A 16,300-nucleotide genomic window follows, 5' to 3' on the forward strand; every position below is an offset into this window, starting at 1 on the left:
CTGAGCTATGTACCCAGCTGTTATCTTTCCAAGCTCCCTGCAATAACATTGGTTTGCAAAGACTGAATGATCGGTTTCACCTGTTGGTTTGCTCCCCATCTGGCTGCAACAGCCAGGGTTGGGCCACGCCGAGGCCTGGGATTCTCTCCGGATCCCCTACTTGGGGTGGCAAAGATCCACGCACCTGGGCCTTCACTCACTGCTTCCCGAGGTACAGTACAGGACGCTGGTTGGCAAGTGGAGTCCCAACCCCTGACAGGGTTGGGATGCAGGCCCAGCCCACAGCACCACAACTTCTGCCCTTGTAATTGCCCTACAATCGGTCGTGGAGTAGTAAGTCCTGGTGAAATGTCCCCCAAGGCTCTGTGTGTGTCCCCAAGGGCACGGCTGCTCGCCTCCGGGACCTCAGCCATCCGCGGTGCCAGGCGCAGTACGGGCACTGTTCGCCCTGCTTAGCATCCAGGAAAGGGTTACACCTGGGTGAGCCGCGGAGGGTTCCCGAGGAAGGCAAGAAAAAACAAAACGCAAGTCGCTTCAGTTACGGTGGACATTCTCCAGGGAGTAGGTCATGTGAATGCAAAACGGTTAGGAGCTAAGCTAGGGGCGTTCCTTTCTTCCCCACATACACCTGTGTGACTGCAAAAAACTACTTTGAAACGGAACAGTTGCACAGCGCATGCGCTAAGGAGCCCAGCTTGAGGCGTTTCCATCAGCCCCAGGGCAGCACCGGAACGGACAGCCCTCCCGCCAGAGACCCCCGCCCCGCCCGCCTCTCCCACTTCGGGCTGCTCATCGTGGCCGGCACAATGACTTCCCGGCTGGCTCGTGGCCTACAAGTGAGAAGAAGTTCACTCATTCGTACAGAAACAATGCACAGAAATAAAGGCCGGTCTCCAGTTGCAAGAATTCCCACAGTCCTAGAAAACAACTTATCCTCAAGGAGCCAGCCCGTGCGGTGGCCTAGTTGCTCTCACCTGCCCGGATTCGGTCGCGCGGGTGTCAATCATGATGACGTCGGGGCCGATCAGGTTACTCAGGTGCGTTCGCCGGGAGGCGAGGAAAAGGAAGTCCGCAGGAAGCCCGGAGGCGAGCGCTATGCACTGTGAGGAAGCCGGCCAGCCGCTGGTCAGATTCAGCCATTGTCAGAAATCCATCTACAGCTTCGGCGTGCCCGCGCGCTGCCCGCTCTGCCAGCAGGACGTGGGCCTCTGGAAGCTGGAGGACGCCCCTGTCCGCATCCCCAACCCGTTCTCCAACGGGCACCGAGAGAAATGCGCCTTCCTGCTCCGGCCCACGCGGGGCTCCTTCCTTAGGTACCGTGTGTACAGTGTGACCTGGCCCAGGTCGGCCACCGCAGCCTGCTTCCGCAGTGCGGGCTCCCGTGTGAAAGGGCGCCAGGGGCAGAGGGTGGGTGTCAGCTTCTGTTCCTAGGTGTGACACCTGCACCACGTGACAGCTGCCATCCCTGGAGCTCAAAGTCAAAAGTCTGGAGCTGCACCTGGGTGGCTTTCCCAGGCTTTAGCGAAGGAACTGGACAGGAAGCGGAACAGACAGGACTCCAGCCAGTATTCACCTGACGTCCCAGGTGGAAGCTTCACACTTGATCTTAGCCAGAACGCTGAGAAGCGACCCAGATGGAGGCTTAATCCACAGTGCCACAGCACCGGCTTCGGAAAAACGATTAGGCTTACAATTTTTTTTTTTTTACATGTTTCCTGAGCAAAGAAATCTTGGCCAAGCCTCTTTCCTTTTGGTACCTCAAGGGTGTGTGTCCACTGTCTTGGGAGGAGTCGGCAGTCCTTCCATTTTTGTTTATCCAGATGTCTGCATGCTCTTCAAATGCTTTCCCTCGCCTCCTGGTTTTCATCCATTTTATTGTGCTGTGCCTGGGAGGGAGCTATGGTTTGAATGTGTCCCTCAAGCGCACGTGTTAGAGGTAACCCTGAACACACACAGCCGGGGCCTGAAGAGGTGCCCTACCCAGCCAGTACTGTGGCACAGCAGGTAAAGCTGCCTGTGACACTGGCATCCCATGTGGGCATTAGTTCATGTCCTGGCTGCTCCTCTTCTGATTCAGCTCCCTGCCAATGGCCTGGGAAAACAGCAGAGGATGGCGCAAGACCTAGGGCCCCTGCACCCACATGGAGACCTGGAGGAAGCTCCTGGGCCGCACTGCTGGCCATGGCAGTCCTGTAGGGAACGAATCAGTGGATGGAAGATTTCTGTATCTCCTTCTTTGTAACTTTTTCCAAAACAAATCTTTAAAACAAACAGAGCTGACCCATCTCTGGATGCCCTCCTGAATAGGAGATGCCACCACCCCAGAAGAGGGTCAGCTACCTGAGCAGGGCCCCTCTCTCTCTCACACCTGCCCTTCTGTGTGGCACATGGTGGGGACCCTGACAGGCCTGCTCTTGGCGTGGGCAGAGGCGAGGTGGGGGACTCTGCCCACCAGACCTTGTGAGGCCAGCCTCCCTGCCATCTGCCATCCCCCTCCCCAATTCCTGAGTCCCCGGCTCTTGATTCTCCGCCTCGCTGGAGGACCAGTTCATTCACTGCGTTGAGGGAGAGGCAGTGGTGACATCAGGGGGTTGCTGCAGTTCTACCGAGGTCAGGATCTGGAGTTTGCCCACACAGAGCTCTGCACACGGAAGACTGCAAGGCTAGGGGTGCACGGCCTGCCTGTGGGCCCCTCACCACGCCGAGTTGGGCACCCCGCACAAAGCTGCACATGCGCCCAAGGGGTCTGTGCTCCTTACTGGCACACAGGTGGCACCCGTGACCCTGTCCCATTCCACGCCTCTGTATCACTCAACTCCCACCGATCCCGCTCAACACTCATCGAGCTACTAAAAACCTGAAAACTAAAGGTCTTCTTTGGCAGTTAGCAGACTCCATGAGGGTAAAGACCTCATCTTCTTGGGGTGTCACTGGCCCCACAAGTCCAGTGAACACCTATTTGGTGATAGACAAACGACAGAAGGAGGAGTGGGGCCAAGTGCCCCCAGCCCCCCACTCAGGTAGTGTAGCACCTGCTGACCCTGCCCTAGGCCAGGGGATCCTGGGGCGGGGAGACGGGTGGTCACAGGGAGCTGGCAGGAACTGCTGTGAAGAAGGAGGGGGGGGCATTCCTGTGTCCCGCGGCTGAAGGCTGAGTCTCTAGCCTTAGAAAGGGGCTTTATTATTTAAAAATGACCTTCTTAGCAGGTGGGCTTCAGGCTGCCAGGGAACACCAGTGGCTTGGGTCTCAGCTTGGCTACTTAGTCCAGCTTCCTGCTGTGGGCAGCACAGGAGGCAGTGGTGAGGGGTCACACTGTCAGGCCCTGGCCAGCCACTCGGGGGCCTAGAACTTACCGGCTCCTGCCTGGGCCTGCGCAGTGCTAGCTGTTGTGTACATTCGGAGAGTGTGTAGCATACGGGCGCTCTGGCTTGTTGGTTGGTTGAGCTTTGCAAATGCACACACACAATAAAAGGGTGGGACCAAACACCTGCCAATGAGAACAAATGCCCTGTGTCTTTCAGGGAGTATGACGGCAGGTCCGACCTTCACGTGGGGGTGACCAGCACGGATGGTGAGTGCCTCCTGGCTTTGCTCTGGTTCAGTGCCCCACAGTGCCCAGTGAGGAGTGCCAGATTCCTACAGGAGGGGCCTCTGACTCCTCTGTGCACCGGGAACCTGATACGCCACCTCTTCCAGATGAGAGTGAGCCCCCGCCCCCAGCACAGCCTTCCTTGACCCCTGGAGGCAGAAGCAGGGGTGGGGACAGAAACCTGGAGCTTAGAGCTCGGACTTACCGCAGCGGGCATGAATTGACCACCAATATTTTTTGTTGTTAATTTGATGGAGAGGGAGAGACAGAGATGCAGTTCCCCTCTGCTGCATCTCCCCAAATGCTGGCCATGGCCGGAGCTGGGCCCAGGGAGCTCAATCCAGGTCCCCCATGTGGGTGCTGGGGACCCAGGTACCTGCAGTGTGTGCTGAGAAAGTTGGGCCCAGGACTGAAGCCAGGCGCTCCAGCTACACGCTGCCCCCTGTGGCCAGTCCTCATCCCTGGAGGTGTGTCGCTGAGGGAAGCCGACCAGACAGGCGGTTCTTTAAGAGAACTTCACAGCTGAGAGGACTGGCTGGCATCCCTCCACTGTTTGTCCGGTGGGCAACTTCACAGCAGGGGAATAAGCTGGGTTCCCAGAAGGAAGGCTGTGGGTAAGGCGGCAGGGCTGCGCTTCAACCTGTGCTTGCCTCGGGGCTGGGGGCGCTCCCGTGTTCACTCAGCCATCTCTCACAGCCCACAGAGGCCCCTCCCTGGCATCTGCCGTCCCTTGGGGGTGCTCCTTTCCCCAGTTGGGGGGTGCACCTTGCCTTCACCTCTGTGATGTGTTTTGCTTTGCAGGCACTGTGTACAACTATGGCCCACATGGCGTCCAGCGGGACGAGGCCGGGTGGGAGCAGAGTCTGGCTGTCCCCTTACTGCAGCCCAACATGTTTGGGCTGATGGACCAGTGGGACAAGTACCTGGCAGACTTCTCCGCCTCAGGGGCATGGCTGCCCCACAGGTAGGCAGCCACCCAGATCTCCCCCTCCCTGGAGACACTGGTGCTGGCAGCAGGAGTGAGACGGGTTGGGGTCTCCCTGAGTTCCCTGCAGAGGGGTCGGCATCCCTTTGGGTACAAAGTCACAGCAGTGTGAGAGTTAAAGGGCCAGCATTAAAGAGTAGCTGTGCGACTGGGGATTTGTGAAGACACACCAACATCCGCCACATTGTAGTCCCTTAAAACAAAATTTGAAGCTAGTTTCTAAGCTGTCTGCACAAGGAAAACTCCACTTATTTAAGGGCTGGCAATTCTGAAGTTAACTTCTCAGTTCCTTACACCTTCAAGGCTCAGCCTATTGCTACAATTACCCTGAAGTAATTTCAGATTCTGCAGGGATCACGAAACCTAAGAGAATGGAATTCCTCTAGTAAAATCCAGCATTCCATTGAGATCCAGTCCCCCAGAATGGCAGCTGACATGCAGCTAAGTCACCACTCTCAGTGTTGGGGTGAGCCTGGCCCCCATGGCTATTCCCTACAAAATAGAAATGGCCCAGATGTGCAGGCACACAGCCAACCCTGGGGTGGGGGTGGGGGCCGCTTGCTGCCTGGGCCAGTGTCCAGGAGCTGGGCTTCTCATGGCAATGCCGTGCCCTGCCAGGTACGACGAGGAGCAGCACAACTGCTACAGCTACGCCCTCAGCTTCACCAACTGCATCCTGGCCACGGAGGGCGGAGCGCCACTGGACAAGAGCGCCTTCACGGAGAAATACGTGCTGCCCAGGACCAGGCAGGCTTCCAAGTACATTGTGCTGCACCGGGCGGTTGTGCAGCATGGCTTCTGCGTGAGCGACTGTCCTACCTGGGACGCCAGCCCGCCTCTGGGAGGAGGTACCATGGGAGGATGCTGAGTGCTGGGAGGGCACGGGCAAGGGGCCACATCACCTCCACTCAGTGGCATGGATTTCTAAGTGCGTTCATCTGGGATGAATAAACAGTCTGGCTTGGAAGCATCCTGCAGCTGACTGTATATCACGTTAGTGTTTGTGAATGGAGATTCCCCCAGGGCCTAACAAATTAACATGTGGAACCATGAAACCTATTTGCATGGGGCTGGGTCTTCGAGGGCCACAGTGTGAATTCATGTTCAGATTCCCTCTTCCCAGGCGGAGGAGGAGGGAGCGCCCAGTTTCACTGCTGTCATGGCAAAGGCACAAGTTACCTTCTGCAGGTCAGGGGCAGCAAGTGAGGGGAAGCCCCTTGCGGTCAGGCCAGGCGCCTCCCAGGTTGGCCTCTTGCTTGAGCGAGCGCTTGTCTTCAGACACCAACCCCTCATTCCTTGGTGCTCATCTCTTGCCCACTGGAGATACAGAATTCAGAAAAGACACAATAAAAGAGGTGTTTTTTTCTTCCTTTTCAAACTGTCCGAGGTGTGGGCACTGCGGCACAGCAGGTGCAACTGCTCCCTGCAGGGTCAGCATTCCACATCCGGGTGCCGGCTTCAAATCTCCGGCCCAGCTCACCTGAAAGGTGGCTCATGACTGCCCCAAGGCTTGGGTCCTGTGAGGCACACAGCAGGCCTGCACGGGCTTCGGTCGGCTTCAGGCCCAGTGTTGTGGTTATCTCTGTCACCATCATGTCTTTCACGCAAATCAATAAACCAAACTAAAAAATGTGTTTGAAAAAGAGACATGTCATCTACTGAAGCCAGGAGCTTCTTTTGGGTCTCCCACATGGGCACAGGGGCCCAAGGACCTGGACCATCCTCCACTGTTTTCCCAGGCCATAAGCAGGGAGCTGGATAAGAAGTGGAGCAGCCCAGACTCAAACTGGTTCCCGTGTGGGATGCTAGGGACACAGGTGCAGGCTTAACCTACTACATCATGGTGCCAACCTCAAATTTCCTTTCTAGAAAGTTCATTTTCTCCCCCAGCCTTTAGTAGTAACTCCCTGGGGCGGGGGGGTTTGTGGTGAATTAGAGATTCCAGAACTGCCTGTACACCCAAGGAGCGGCACCTCCACAGTGTGGGCTGCTTAACTTTGAAGTAATTTCGATAGAAGCCCCAGGATCACATGGCTGTGTGGTATGTGTGTGTTGGGGGGAAGCCTTTGCTATTACAGCTGCACACCGTTCTACCCCAGGCTGGCTCCTTCCATCCAGGACAGCGAACCCATAGCACCTACAGGACGCGCAACAGGATCCTCCCAGCAGTGTTGGGCCTGCATGCAGGCAATGCTCGGGTTGCTCTGTTTGGGTGCGTGGTGGTATCACCTGTCTCCACTTAAATGTAAACAGCTGCCAAGGGAGGAGAAGCAAGAGCCCGAGTAGATGCGGGCTGGTTGGGCTTTGCCACGGCATCAGCTGGCAAGCACTGTCAGGCAAGACTGCAGAGCCACCTGACAAGCGCACGATCTGGGGCTAGGCCTTTAGGGAGACTGTGGGCATCTCTCTGACACCCTGTAACTCCCACTGGGAAGCAGGAGAATCAGCATGGGGCAGGTCTGACTAAAAGGTGATGGCACCTGCTGGCATGAGGGTGGGCTGGACAGTGGGGTTGGCTGGGTTGAGCGGTTTCAGTGCTCATTGATGATGTATAGGAGAACTGGATGGGATGTGGGACAGAATGGGACACACACTGGCAAGCACATGAACCAGGGCTAGGGTGGGCCTAGTGAGGGTACTGGGGGTTGCCCGGACTAGGCTGCAGGCTCTGCTAGTGAACCTGAGCACCGAGTGTGCGGTAGGCAGGGCTAGGCTTGGCTGTAACATCCACTGGTTCACATAAGAGATGGGATTGGAAATAGCAAAGACCTGGCAATGACAACTACTAGTGTGTCTATAGGTCGACACGGTGACAGTCTGAGCCAGACTCCATGCTGACAATCACGTGAGTCGGGTCTGGGATCGCCTCAGACAAGGTTGCTGTGGGGATCCTCCCAACTGAGCTGCTGGACTCAGAACTCCAACCACAGGGGGGTAAGCTGATCCAAAGCCAGGAGCTTCCTCTAGGTCTGCCACATGGGTGCAGGGTCCCAAAGCTTTGGGCCGTCCTCGACTGCTCTCCCAGGCCACAAGCAGGGAGCTGGATGGGAAGTGGAGCTGCCGGGATTAGAACTGGCGCCCATATGGGATCCCGGTGCATTCAAGGCAAGCACTTTAGCCACTTTGCGCCGGGCCTGACACTGTCCTTTGTACACAGCGTGCCCAGCGAGTTCACCAGGAACATAGTTGTTTAGGCGCTCCATGGAACAGGACGTCCTCGGCCGCAGTAGTGAGGGATTCCTGGTGGAGACATTTTACTGCTTTTCCTGTTTAAAATATTTCGACACAGACGCTCCCAATCCCCATGCCTGCTCCCTCCTCAGGGACAGACTCTGAAGGTAACGAGATGCCCGAGGGCCCAAGTGCCTGACGGCCTGCAGGGTGCTCCGGAGATGGCATGGGGATGACGCCCCAAGTCGGCAGGCTCAGCGCAGCCCAGCACAGCCTCATGTCACTGATGGATTCTTGTCTTAAAGCACTGGCAACGTGGGTGGCTGGCAGCACCAGCTCCTTCGAAGCCCGTGTCCGTGGGCAGTTATGGTGAAAGGACTTGCGGCGTGGCCCTGGACTTGGCACGTGGAGGCAGCTCAACAAGCCAGCGCGCCGAGGGTCGTTAGAGCTCTTCTTGGTCGCTCCGCTCTCGGGAAGAAACCCACCGACTCAGGATCACCTCCTGCAACCGAGCAAGACACACAGGAGGCTGGATCTCAACCCCGGAGAACAAAGCACTCGGGGGCTGTCCACGCCCCGATGTGTGACAATGCTGCTGACCCCTGGGAGGAAGAAGGTATTTGACAACACAGGCTCCCCGCGCTGTGCCCAGCGAGCGAGCGAGTGCCGCCCCTGCTGTGGCACCTCATGAAAGCTGCTTTTTGTTTCAGACTAGTACTGTGGTATAACAGGTTAAAGCACTCTACACTAGTGTCCCGAGTTAGCGCGTCAGCTCGGGTCCTTGGTGCTCTGCGTCTGACCCACTTCCTGCTGCTGTGCCTGGGAAAGCACCAGAAGCTGGCCGGGGTGCTGGGCCCCTGCACCCATGGGGAGACCCGGATGGAGCGCCAGGGTCCTGGCTCAGCCCTGGTCGTTACAGCATTTCAGGAGCAAACCAGGGGATGGAGGATGTCACTCCCTCTTCCTGTTAACTCTGCTGTTCAAATAACTAAAACAAATCTGAACAAAATAATATAACTAATGCATCTTGGAAAGCAGCAGAGGTTAGCCCAATCCTTGGGACTCTGCACCCATATGGAAGACCCAAATATAGTCCCAGCCCCTGGTTTTGGTGTGGCATAACTCCAGCCATTGTGGCCACCGGGGAGTGAACCAGTGGAAGGAAGATCTTTCTTTCTTCTCTAATACTACTCCTTTTCAAATAAATTGTTTAAAAGTTTGGGCCCGGCACGATAGCATAGTGGCTAAAGTCCTTGCCTTGCACGCGCCAGGATCCCATGTGGTTGCGAGTTCTAATCCCGTTGGCCCTGCTTCCCATCCAGCTCCCTGCTTGTGGCCTGGGAGACCTGGAAGAAGTTCCTGGCTCCTGGCTTCGGACTGGCTCAGTTCTAGCTGTTGTGGCCACTTGGGGAGTGAACCATCGGACGGAAGATCTTCCTCTCTGTCTTTCCTCCTCTCTGTATATCTGATTTTCCAATAAAAATAAAGAAGTCTTTATTTTTATTGGAAAGATTTGCAGAGAAGGAGGAAGAAAGATCTTCGTCTGCTGGTTTATTCCCCAAGTGGCTACAACAGCCGGGGCTGAGCCAATTCAAAGCCAGGAGCCAAGAGCTTCTTCTGGGTCTCTCACGTGGGTGCAGGATCCCAAGGCTTTGGGCCATCCTCTCCTGATTTCCCAGGCTGCAAGGAGGGAGCTAGACAGGAAGTGGAGCAGTTGGGACACAAACTGGCACCCATAATGGATCCTGGTGCATGCAAGGTGAGGATTTAGCCACTAGGTCCCCAAATGGTCCTGGGCCCATTTGTGCAGTGGGTACCAGGTCTGTGAGCCGCGGAGCCGGGAGTCCAGCGGAGCCGGGAGAATTGGTCCTCCTCAGTGCAAAAGACAGAGCAGTGGAGAGCAGGTCCTGATGCACATGGAGGGTATGGCAGCCCATTGGGGCCTGCAGAGGACATCTGGTACCACAGCACAGGGAGAACAGAACATATGCACAACCACTCCAGCCAAACAATGACAGCAAATATCTTGGTGAACAGACTCTAAAGTCCACCGTGTGCCAATGGACATTCGAAGGGTTTTCTCATCCATGGATCAGTGAGCTTGACAGCATTTCAGAACTGGTGCAGCCAGCTGGGCAAGACCTTCGCAGCGTGTGTCAAATCGGGACCTTGGGTTAATACTGGGTGGCCGTTCCCCTCCCCACGAAATGGGATTGGGAGGCTGGGTATGGCTTCTCCCCTTTTCTCCCCTCCCCCAAGAAACAGGATGAAGAAATAGGAAATTTAGAAACAATGATCACATCCACTTTTCCCTAACCCTAGATCCTTCCCTCCCTATCAACTATGCAAACATCATCTTAAAAAAAAAAAATAAACTTGTTCAAGACATACACTGGGTCCTATTTTCTTTCAGCCCTATTAAAGGACCATAAATTTAACAACAAAAAAATTATTCATTTACCTAAAAGGCAGAGCAAGACAAAGGAGGCAGGCAGGAAGGTAAAGTGAGAGATCTTCTACCCACTGGTTCACTTTCCAATTGCCTTCAAAAACTAGGGCAAGCTAGGATGATGCTCAGATCCAGGAAATTGGGACTGGTGTCGTGGCTCAACAGATCAATCCTCTGCCTGTAAACACCAGCATCCTATAGGCACCAGTGAATGTCCCCATGCCTCCACTTCCCACCAGCTCCCTGCTTGTGTTCTGGGAAAGCAGTCAAGGACGGCACAAGTCCTTGGGACCCTACACTTGTGTGGGAGACCAGGAAGAAGTTCCTGGCTTCAGATCAGCCTGGCTCTAGCCATTGTGGCCATTTGGGAAGTGAGTCAGCGGATAGAGGATCTTTCTCTCTGTAAATCTAACTTTCAAATTAAAATAAGTCTTAAGAAAAATAAAATGATTAAGGAATTTAACTTTCCCACATGAATGGCAGGGGCCCAAACGCTTGAGCCATCATCGCCGCCCTCTAGAATGCATCAACTGGAAGCTGGATCAGAAGTGGAGGAGCTGGGACTTGAACTAGTGTTCAGTATGGTACGTGGGCATGGTAAGCAATGGATAATCCTGCGGCACCACACACCCATCCCCAAATGCTCCAATGGGCGTGTGATGGTGCTGGTGGACCGGCACTGAGAAGGGAGACGTGGGTTCAGCAGTTTTTGAGCAGGAACAATGGGGGTGCTGGGAAACCTACCAGCAGGTGTGTGAGGCATGGGGAAGCGTGAACAAGGAGCAAGGGGAGGTGTACAAGTACAGAAAACCAGGGCACAGCCAGTGTGGGTGACAGGACAGACACCTCAAAGGCACACTGTGGTTGCACACACGTCACACTCGGGAGGAACAGACTGTGACCACGGAGGCAAGGAGCCTCAGCCAAGACAAAGTGTGAGGAGGCGGGGGTGCCAGGGACATGGCCTCTGGGCCCTGGGGGGCTTGTTTCTGAGGGAGGGCTAGGTCACGGCAGCTCAGCAGGCCCAGCGTGGAAGGAGGGGGAGCCAGCCCACCGGGCCAAGAAGGCTTTCCCTTACACACTTAGTTTCTCGGGACCACAGTTCCACACCACGGGACGACGTGCACTTGTCCCTGAGTTACCCACCTGTACTTGAATTCTTTTCATGCATTCTGGGGACGCCATTTCGTCGTCAGTCATGGTGGAGGGTTTTATCAGATAGCAGAGTAGAAGCTCCTGTGGAGGGAGGAGACGCTGCGCTCCAGCAGGGCGCCGGGTGGGAGTGGCAAGGGCCTAACATGGCCTCCCTCCCTCCTGGCGTGCTCCGCAGGAGCCCAGCCGCTGACTGGGGGCGTGGCCTCACCAGGCACCTGCTGTTCCGTGATCATCGACTCAGCAAGAATGTGGGCAGGTGCATGGCTGGCAAACACAGCACTGAACACATGCAAGACACGCGGGTGCCAGGATGGGGCACCAGAGCACTGGAGCAGGACAGACGCCTGATGGTCCAGGCCAGGCTGAGACCTGTCTGGTGGTCCTCACTGGCCCAGGAGGAGACAAAGCGGGAGCGGCCCATGGTGTGATGTTTACTGAGCCTGCTCTCTGAGCAGTCCTTGGGAGGCTGCAATCCCCCTCCTGTCTTTGAGGCCCACAAGCCAGGAGGCCACGTGGCTTGGCTGTGATTCCGGGCTGCACCTGGGTGGCATGACGAAGGGTACTCCACAGTCCCGCAGCCCCTCACCCTAGGATGGGGACAGTAACCGGATGCCTTAGTGATAGGCAGTGACTGTTAGTGGCTCTGCTCTTCCCTTCCAAGAGATCTGTGAATGCAAAGTTGCGTGTCCCTGGTATCTGACTCCCTTGAGGAATGTCTGCACATGTGTGCACATGAATTTGTGCATGCATGTACGGCATTAAACTGCAACAAAGCAACCCAGAGAGCAAGGGCTCCCCTGAGGACAGCAGAGCCCACCCAGGGCAGGTCCCCACAGGAGCAGCAGCATGTGAAGGGGCTTCACATGAATGTCCGAGGGGGAAGGGTGCAAACCCGTGAATCTTCCAGGACAACCCGGGCAGGCATGCTATCCAGTTTCCACAAACGGCCTTTTGACCGCACTAGGGTGAAGGAAGAAGCCAGAGCGGGCTGGGTCACCTTGGAGACATTGGTCGAGACTCTGCTCAGGGCTGCCAGCGCCCGCCAGGTGAACGGCCTGCGGAGGGAGCCCTGGAAGCGGTCGTCAATCAGCTCCACGATGACCGAGTAGCTGCAAGACACATGGGGGCTTCTTGGGACAGTCTGCCTCCAAGGAGCGCCAACTGCCCCTTTGGAGTGAGGGCCCAGAAAAGTACCGAGGTGATACACACTTAAACGTGATAAACGTTTTGGTGCATTTCAACCCCGACAGACAGCAACAGAGCTGTAAATGCCCTTCACCGTTCAGACAGGACTCCTTGCCAGCACTCGCACGCATGGTCGCTGCAGCACACAACTGCCATCACAGTCCGTGTGTCGGACACAGACGCGCAACACACACCCCTCGCAAGACCAGAGAGGCTCAATTTGCTTCTAGGGCACTGAAAATTGAATTGCAGGCCAGAAATTTCCTCAACCCGTGAAATTAAATTACATAAAATCACTCCATGAGTTTTGAATAGAAAGTAAAGCTGTCCTATCCAATGTTGGCATCCCGTAAGGGCACTGGTTCGTGTCCTGGTGGCCCCACTTTCCATCCAGCTCCCTGCTTGTGGCCTGGGAAAGCAGTCGAGGACAGCCCAAGGCTTTGGGACCCTGCTGCCTGCATGGGAGCCAATTGAATTTCTTGGGTCTTGGCCCAAATGGAAGATCTCTCTCTCTCTGCCTCCCCTCCTCTTCCATAATTCTGATCTTCAAAATAAATAAATATCTGTTAAAATCACTTCCAAACCTTGCGTGGTAAAATGGAGGCCCTTTCCGATACAGCACTGTAAAAAAGAAAACAAAAGAGAATTAATTGGCAGCCTCCTCTATTACCAGTCAAGCCATAAACAAAGCCTTAGAGTGCACGGCCGCTCCATGACTCTTGGCGGTCCACCCAGCAGGTGCAGGTCCACGGCAGCTGTGCTGATGGAGCCCGGGGCTCGGACCCTGACATCAGAACCACGCCACTTTAGCGGGGTCCTTTGAAGTGGGCGGCCGAGACCAGCCGGTTCCCCACCGAAACCACTTCCTCTTCCCCCAACATGTGCAGACCACAGACTGGTCTCCCCCGTGCAACTAGGTCTGGTGTGTTGCTCAGTGACCCATGAAACCTGCTGCGTGTAAAGCAGCCCTACAAATGGCAACCCAGAAGGCTGTGTGTTGGAAGCCACAAACGAGTGTGACCCTCCTTGGGGTGGACCTGACACCAGTGAGAGACACGCCCTTTGGCCCCCCGACACAGGATTCCTACGGGAGTCACCAAGGACAGCACAGTCACACTCGCCAGCTCTGCACCGTCCCCTGGGCCACAGCGGCGGCGAAGGCAGAGGGAGCTGCTGCTTTGAGGGTCTCCTCTCCTGCGGCTCAGCTGGACTTTTGCACCCATAGAGTGGCACCGGCACCGGCCACGGGTCCCGCTTCCTGTCTGCACTGTATCTGCAGCATATGGCAAGTCAGCTCAGGTTTCCTTTAGGCCAAATCCAGGTGACCGTCCGCACATACTCGCCCTCAGCCTTCTGGGATGCAGTGTCATGGATGGCTGTGAGCCCGGCAGGTGTTCCTGCTCTGCCAAGGCAACAAGGGTGACTTCTCTGTTTCTCAGTGTGCACCATGGTGCCGGGGACGACACAGGTGTTCTGCCCGGCTGGGCACTGCCAAAATCAAGTTCACGTCTTCACACCCCTGGCTTCTGGAGCACTCTCCAGCTGTACGGCAGCTCAGGCCCATGAAGCAGACCATTTAAGACGGTCATGCTGGTGCTGTGAGCCAGGAGCTACGGCCTCAACGTGGGCCTCAGGCCAACCCAGTGCTTGGCAGTGCCAAGGTCATGTGACAACTCCCGATAGTGTCATTTCCTCACACACAAGGGGAATCCCAGTAAAGACCCAACTATCAGCACAGTGTTTGGCACAAGTATAGTCAGGTACCCAAAAAGTGACCCAGCAGGGCAGGTGCTTGGCTGAGTGGTTCCCATGGCGACTGAGACTGCCTGGGTCTGCCTCCTGGCTCCAGTGACACTAAGAACTGGGTCCTCCCAGCCACATGGACTGAGCACCCCAAGCCTCGCCACCGTGGGCACCTGAGGAGTGAGGTCTAGTCCTCCGTCCCTCTATGGTAATAACTGTCCTGATGATAATCAGAGAAAAGAATTTTTTTTCCTATAAAAATGCCTGCCAAGCAGAAGAGTGCTCAGGGCTCCGCCTTCCTGCCGAGGGGGAACCTGTGCAGACTGGCTAGTTTGGATTATGTAGGCTGGCATTTTTCTTTGAAAGCAAAAGAATATTCTTTAGCGCTGTATGCAGACTACACTTTGGGTTAAGATGGAATATGTATATAAACATGGAAAATGTTAGCAAAAATATTTTTACAGGGAAATAAGCCACGAAGGTGGCTTGGGAAGGAAACAGGCAGCTGGGAAAGAGCGTTCAGGCCTCTGCTGGCTTTGAACGGCTCCTACCACCTGCCCGTCCTGGGCCAGCAAGGGGCTGGGAACTCACATGACCAGACTGATTCAGTGCAAACCCGAAGCTGGAGCAGTGGGACACCTGCAGCCCTGTTTGAGGGCCTGGGTTCAAGTCTCCACTGCACTTGCAACCCAGCTTCCTGCTCACACACAGCCTAGGAGGCAGCAGGTGGTAGCCCCAGTCCTGGGGTCCCTGTCGGTGACATGGGAGACCCAGATGGCGTTTCCTTCGGCTTTTTTCTGGCCCAGCCTGGCTGCTGCAGGCCCTTGGGGAGTGACCCAGCAGATGGAGGATAGCGCTCCTTCTGCCTTTCAGACAAAAATAAATGCAACTAAAAACAAAACAGGGCCTGGTGCCGTGCCCCAGCGGCTAAAGTCCTCGCCTTGAATGCACTGGGATCCCATATGGGCGCCGGTTCTAATCCCGGCAGCTCTACTTCCCATCATGCTCCCTGCTTGTGGCCTGGGAAAGCAGCTGAGGACGGCCCAAAGCCTAGGGACCCTGCAGCTGTGTGGGAGACCTGGAGGAAGTTCCTGGATCCTGGCTTTAGATCAGCTCAGCACCTGTCGTTGCGGTCACTTGGGGAGTGAATCATCAGATGGAAGATCTTCCTCTCTTTCCTCCTCTGTATATCTGACTTTGCAATTAAAAACAACAACAACAACAACAGAACCAAGTTTGGAGTGTGATGCGCAGGCTGCTCAGGAGCAACGGGCCTTGTGCAGAGTGGTGGGACAAACCTAGGTTGGTCCAGCCTCTTGGCCGACAGTGCCAGCCAGGTGTGGGGGAGGACAGGACCTCAGCCCAGGCAGCTCTGAGCTTTGTGTTCACAGCTGCAGGATTCATGGCAATTTATATAACCCGTCAAAACCTCAACTCCCTCTGCTCCAAAGGAGGCTGGCAACACAGGGAGAGGAGGAGAAGAGAGAGGCAGGTGCCTGGCTCACAAGGGAAGCGGAGAGCAGCAGGCGTGAGGCAAGGCTCTGGGCTTCTGCTCCGGCTCTCCCCAGAGGGCCACCCAGGCCAACGAGCTCGGCAGCCTGCCCCAGGGTCTCTGCCAGTGGATCCAGACGCATCTGGACCCTGCCCCAAACCCTGGTCCTGAATGACACATGACTGACAAGATTCGTTCCGGGGAAGAGCTTCCCTGGTAAGAAGTGTCACGTGGTTCTTAACCTCGTAAGGAACAGCCACGGCCCTGAGAGGCTGTCCCGGGTTCCACTGCTCTGCAAGTTCCAGGGTCTGTGTGACGAGGCCACCAGCCTTCAGAATCACCACAACATGGAGCAGTAAGCACCATGTAGCCAGGTGTGTGGGCAGAGACTGAGTTCAGGAAACTGCTGGTCGCTCCACAGGCCAGAGCTACCCAAGAACCCTCTACGGTGCGGGGACCGTGGAGAGACCCCGGCCAGCGCTGCCTGGCCAGTCTGGCTGTGCCTAGGGCCATAGACCTGGTCATGTTAC

At 55.9% G+C, this 16,300-nt stretch overlaps 2 protein-coding genes across 5 annotated transcripts in view; one reads left to right on the forward strand and one right to left on the reverse strand.

Annotated features, from left to right (window-relative positions):
- The first annotated feature begins 1,053 nt into the window (after window positions 1-1,053).
- MKRN2OS (MKRN2 opposite strand) lies at window positions 1,054-5,556 on the forward strand. Its single transcript, XM_004581667.3, has 4 exons — window positions 1,054-1,313; window positions 3,523-3,572; window positions 4,392-4,554; window positions 5,194-5,556. The coding sequence occupies exons 1-4, from the start codon at window positions 1,096-1,098 to the stop codon at window positions 5,441-5,443; spliced, it is 681 nt and encodes a 226-aa protein (XP_004581724.3). The 5' UTR covers window positions 1,054-1,095; the 3' UTR covers window positions 5,444-5,556.
- Window positions 5,557-5,595: 39 nt separating this feature from the next.
- The window catches only part of TSEN2 (tRNA splicing endonuclease subunit 2), a 28,399-nt gene continuing 17,694 nt past the window's right edge, over window positions 5,596-16,300 (reverse strand). For 3 of the 4 annotated variants that reach the window (XM_058678846.1, XM_058678845.1, XM_058678848.1), the window contains 4 exons: window positions 13,120-13,156; window positions 12,348-12,459; window positions 11,342-11,431; window positions 5,596-5,892 (listed from right to left, as the gene is read on the reverse strand). In XM_058678846.1, coding sequence (XP_058534829.1) covers window positions 5,680-5,892; window positions 11,342-11,431; window positions 12,348-12,459; window positions 13,120-13,156 — 452 coding nt within the window. In that variant the 3' untranslated portion in view covers window positions 5,596-5,679. Of the gene's footprint in view, window positions 5,893-7,989; window positions 8,249-11,341; window positions 11,432-12,347; window positions 12,460-13,119; window positions 13,157-16,300 lie in introns of those variants that run through there. The other variant, XM_058678847.1, reaches the window with a different exon arrangement.

This window comes from Ochotona princeps, chromosome 21 (assembly GCF_030435755.1).
Source record: "Ochotona princeps isolate mOchPri1 chromosome 21, mOchPri1.hap1, whole genome shotgun sequence".
Taxonomy (NCBI): Eukaryota; Metazoa; Chordata; class Mammalia; order Lagomorpha; family Ochotonidae; genus Ochotona; species Ochotona princeps.

Bases quoted from the DNA above. Each gene is read 5' to 3' on its own strand.
- MKRN2OS (XM_004581667.3), top strand. From the start codon at position 1,096: ATGCACTGTGAGGAAGCCGGCCAGCCGCTGGTCAGATTCAGCCATTGT. The intron at 1,314-3,522 runs GTACCGTGTGTA...TGTGTCTTTCAG, and splicing joins ACGCGGGGCTCCTTCCTTAG to GGAGTATGACGGCAGGTCCG. The intron at 4,555-5,193 runs GTAGGCAGCCAC...GTGCCCTGCCAG, and splicing joins GGGGCATGGCTGCCCCACAG to GTACGACGAGGAGCAGCACA.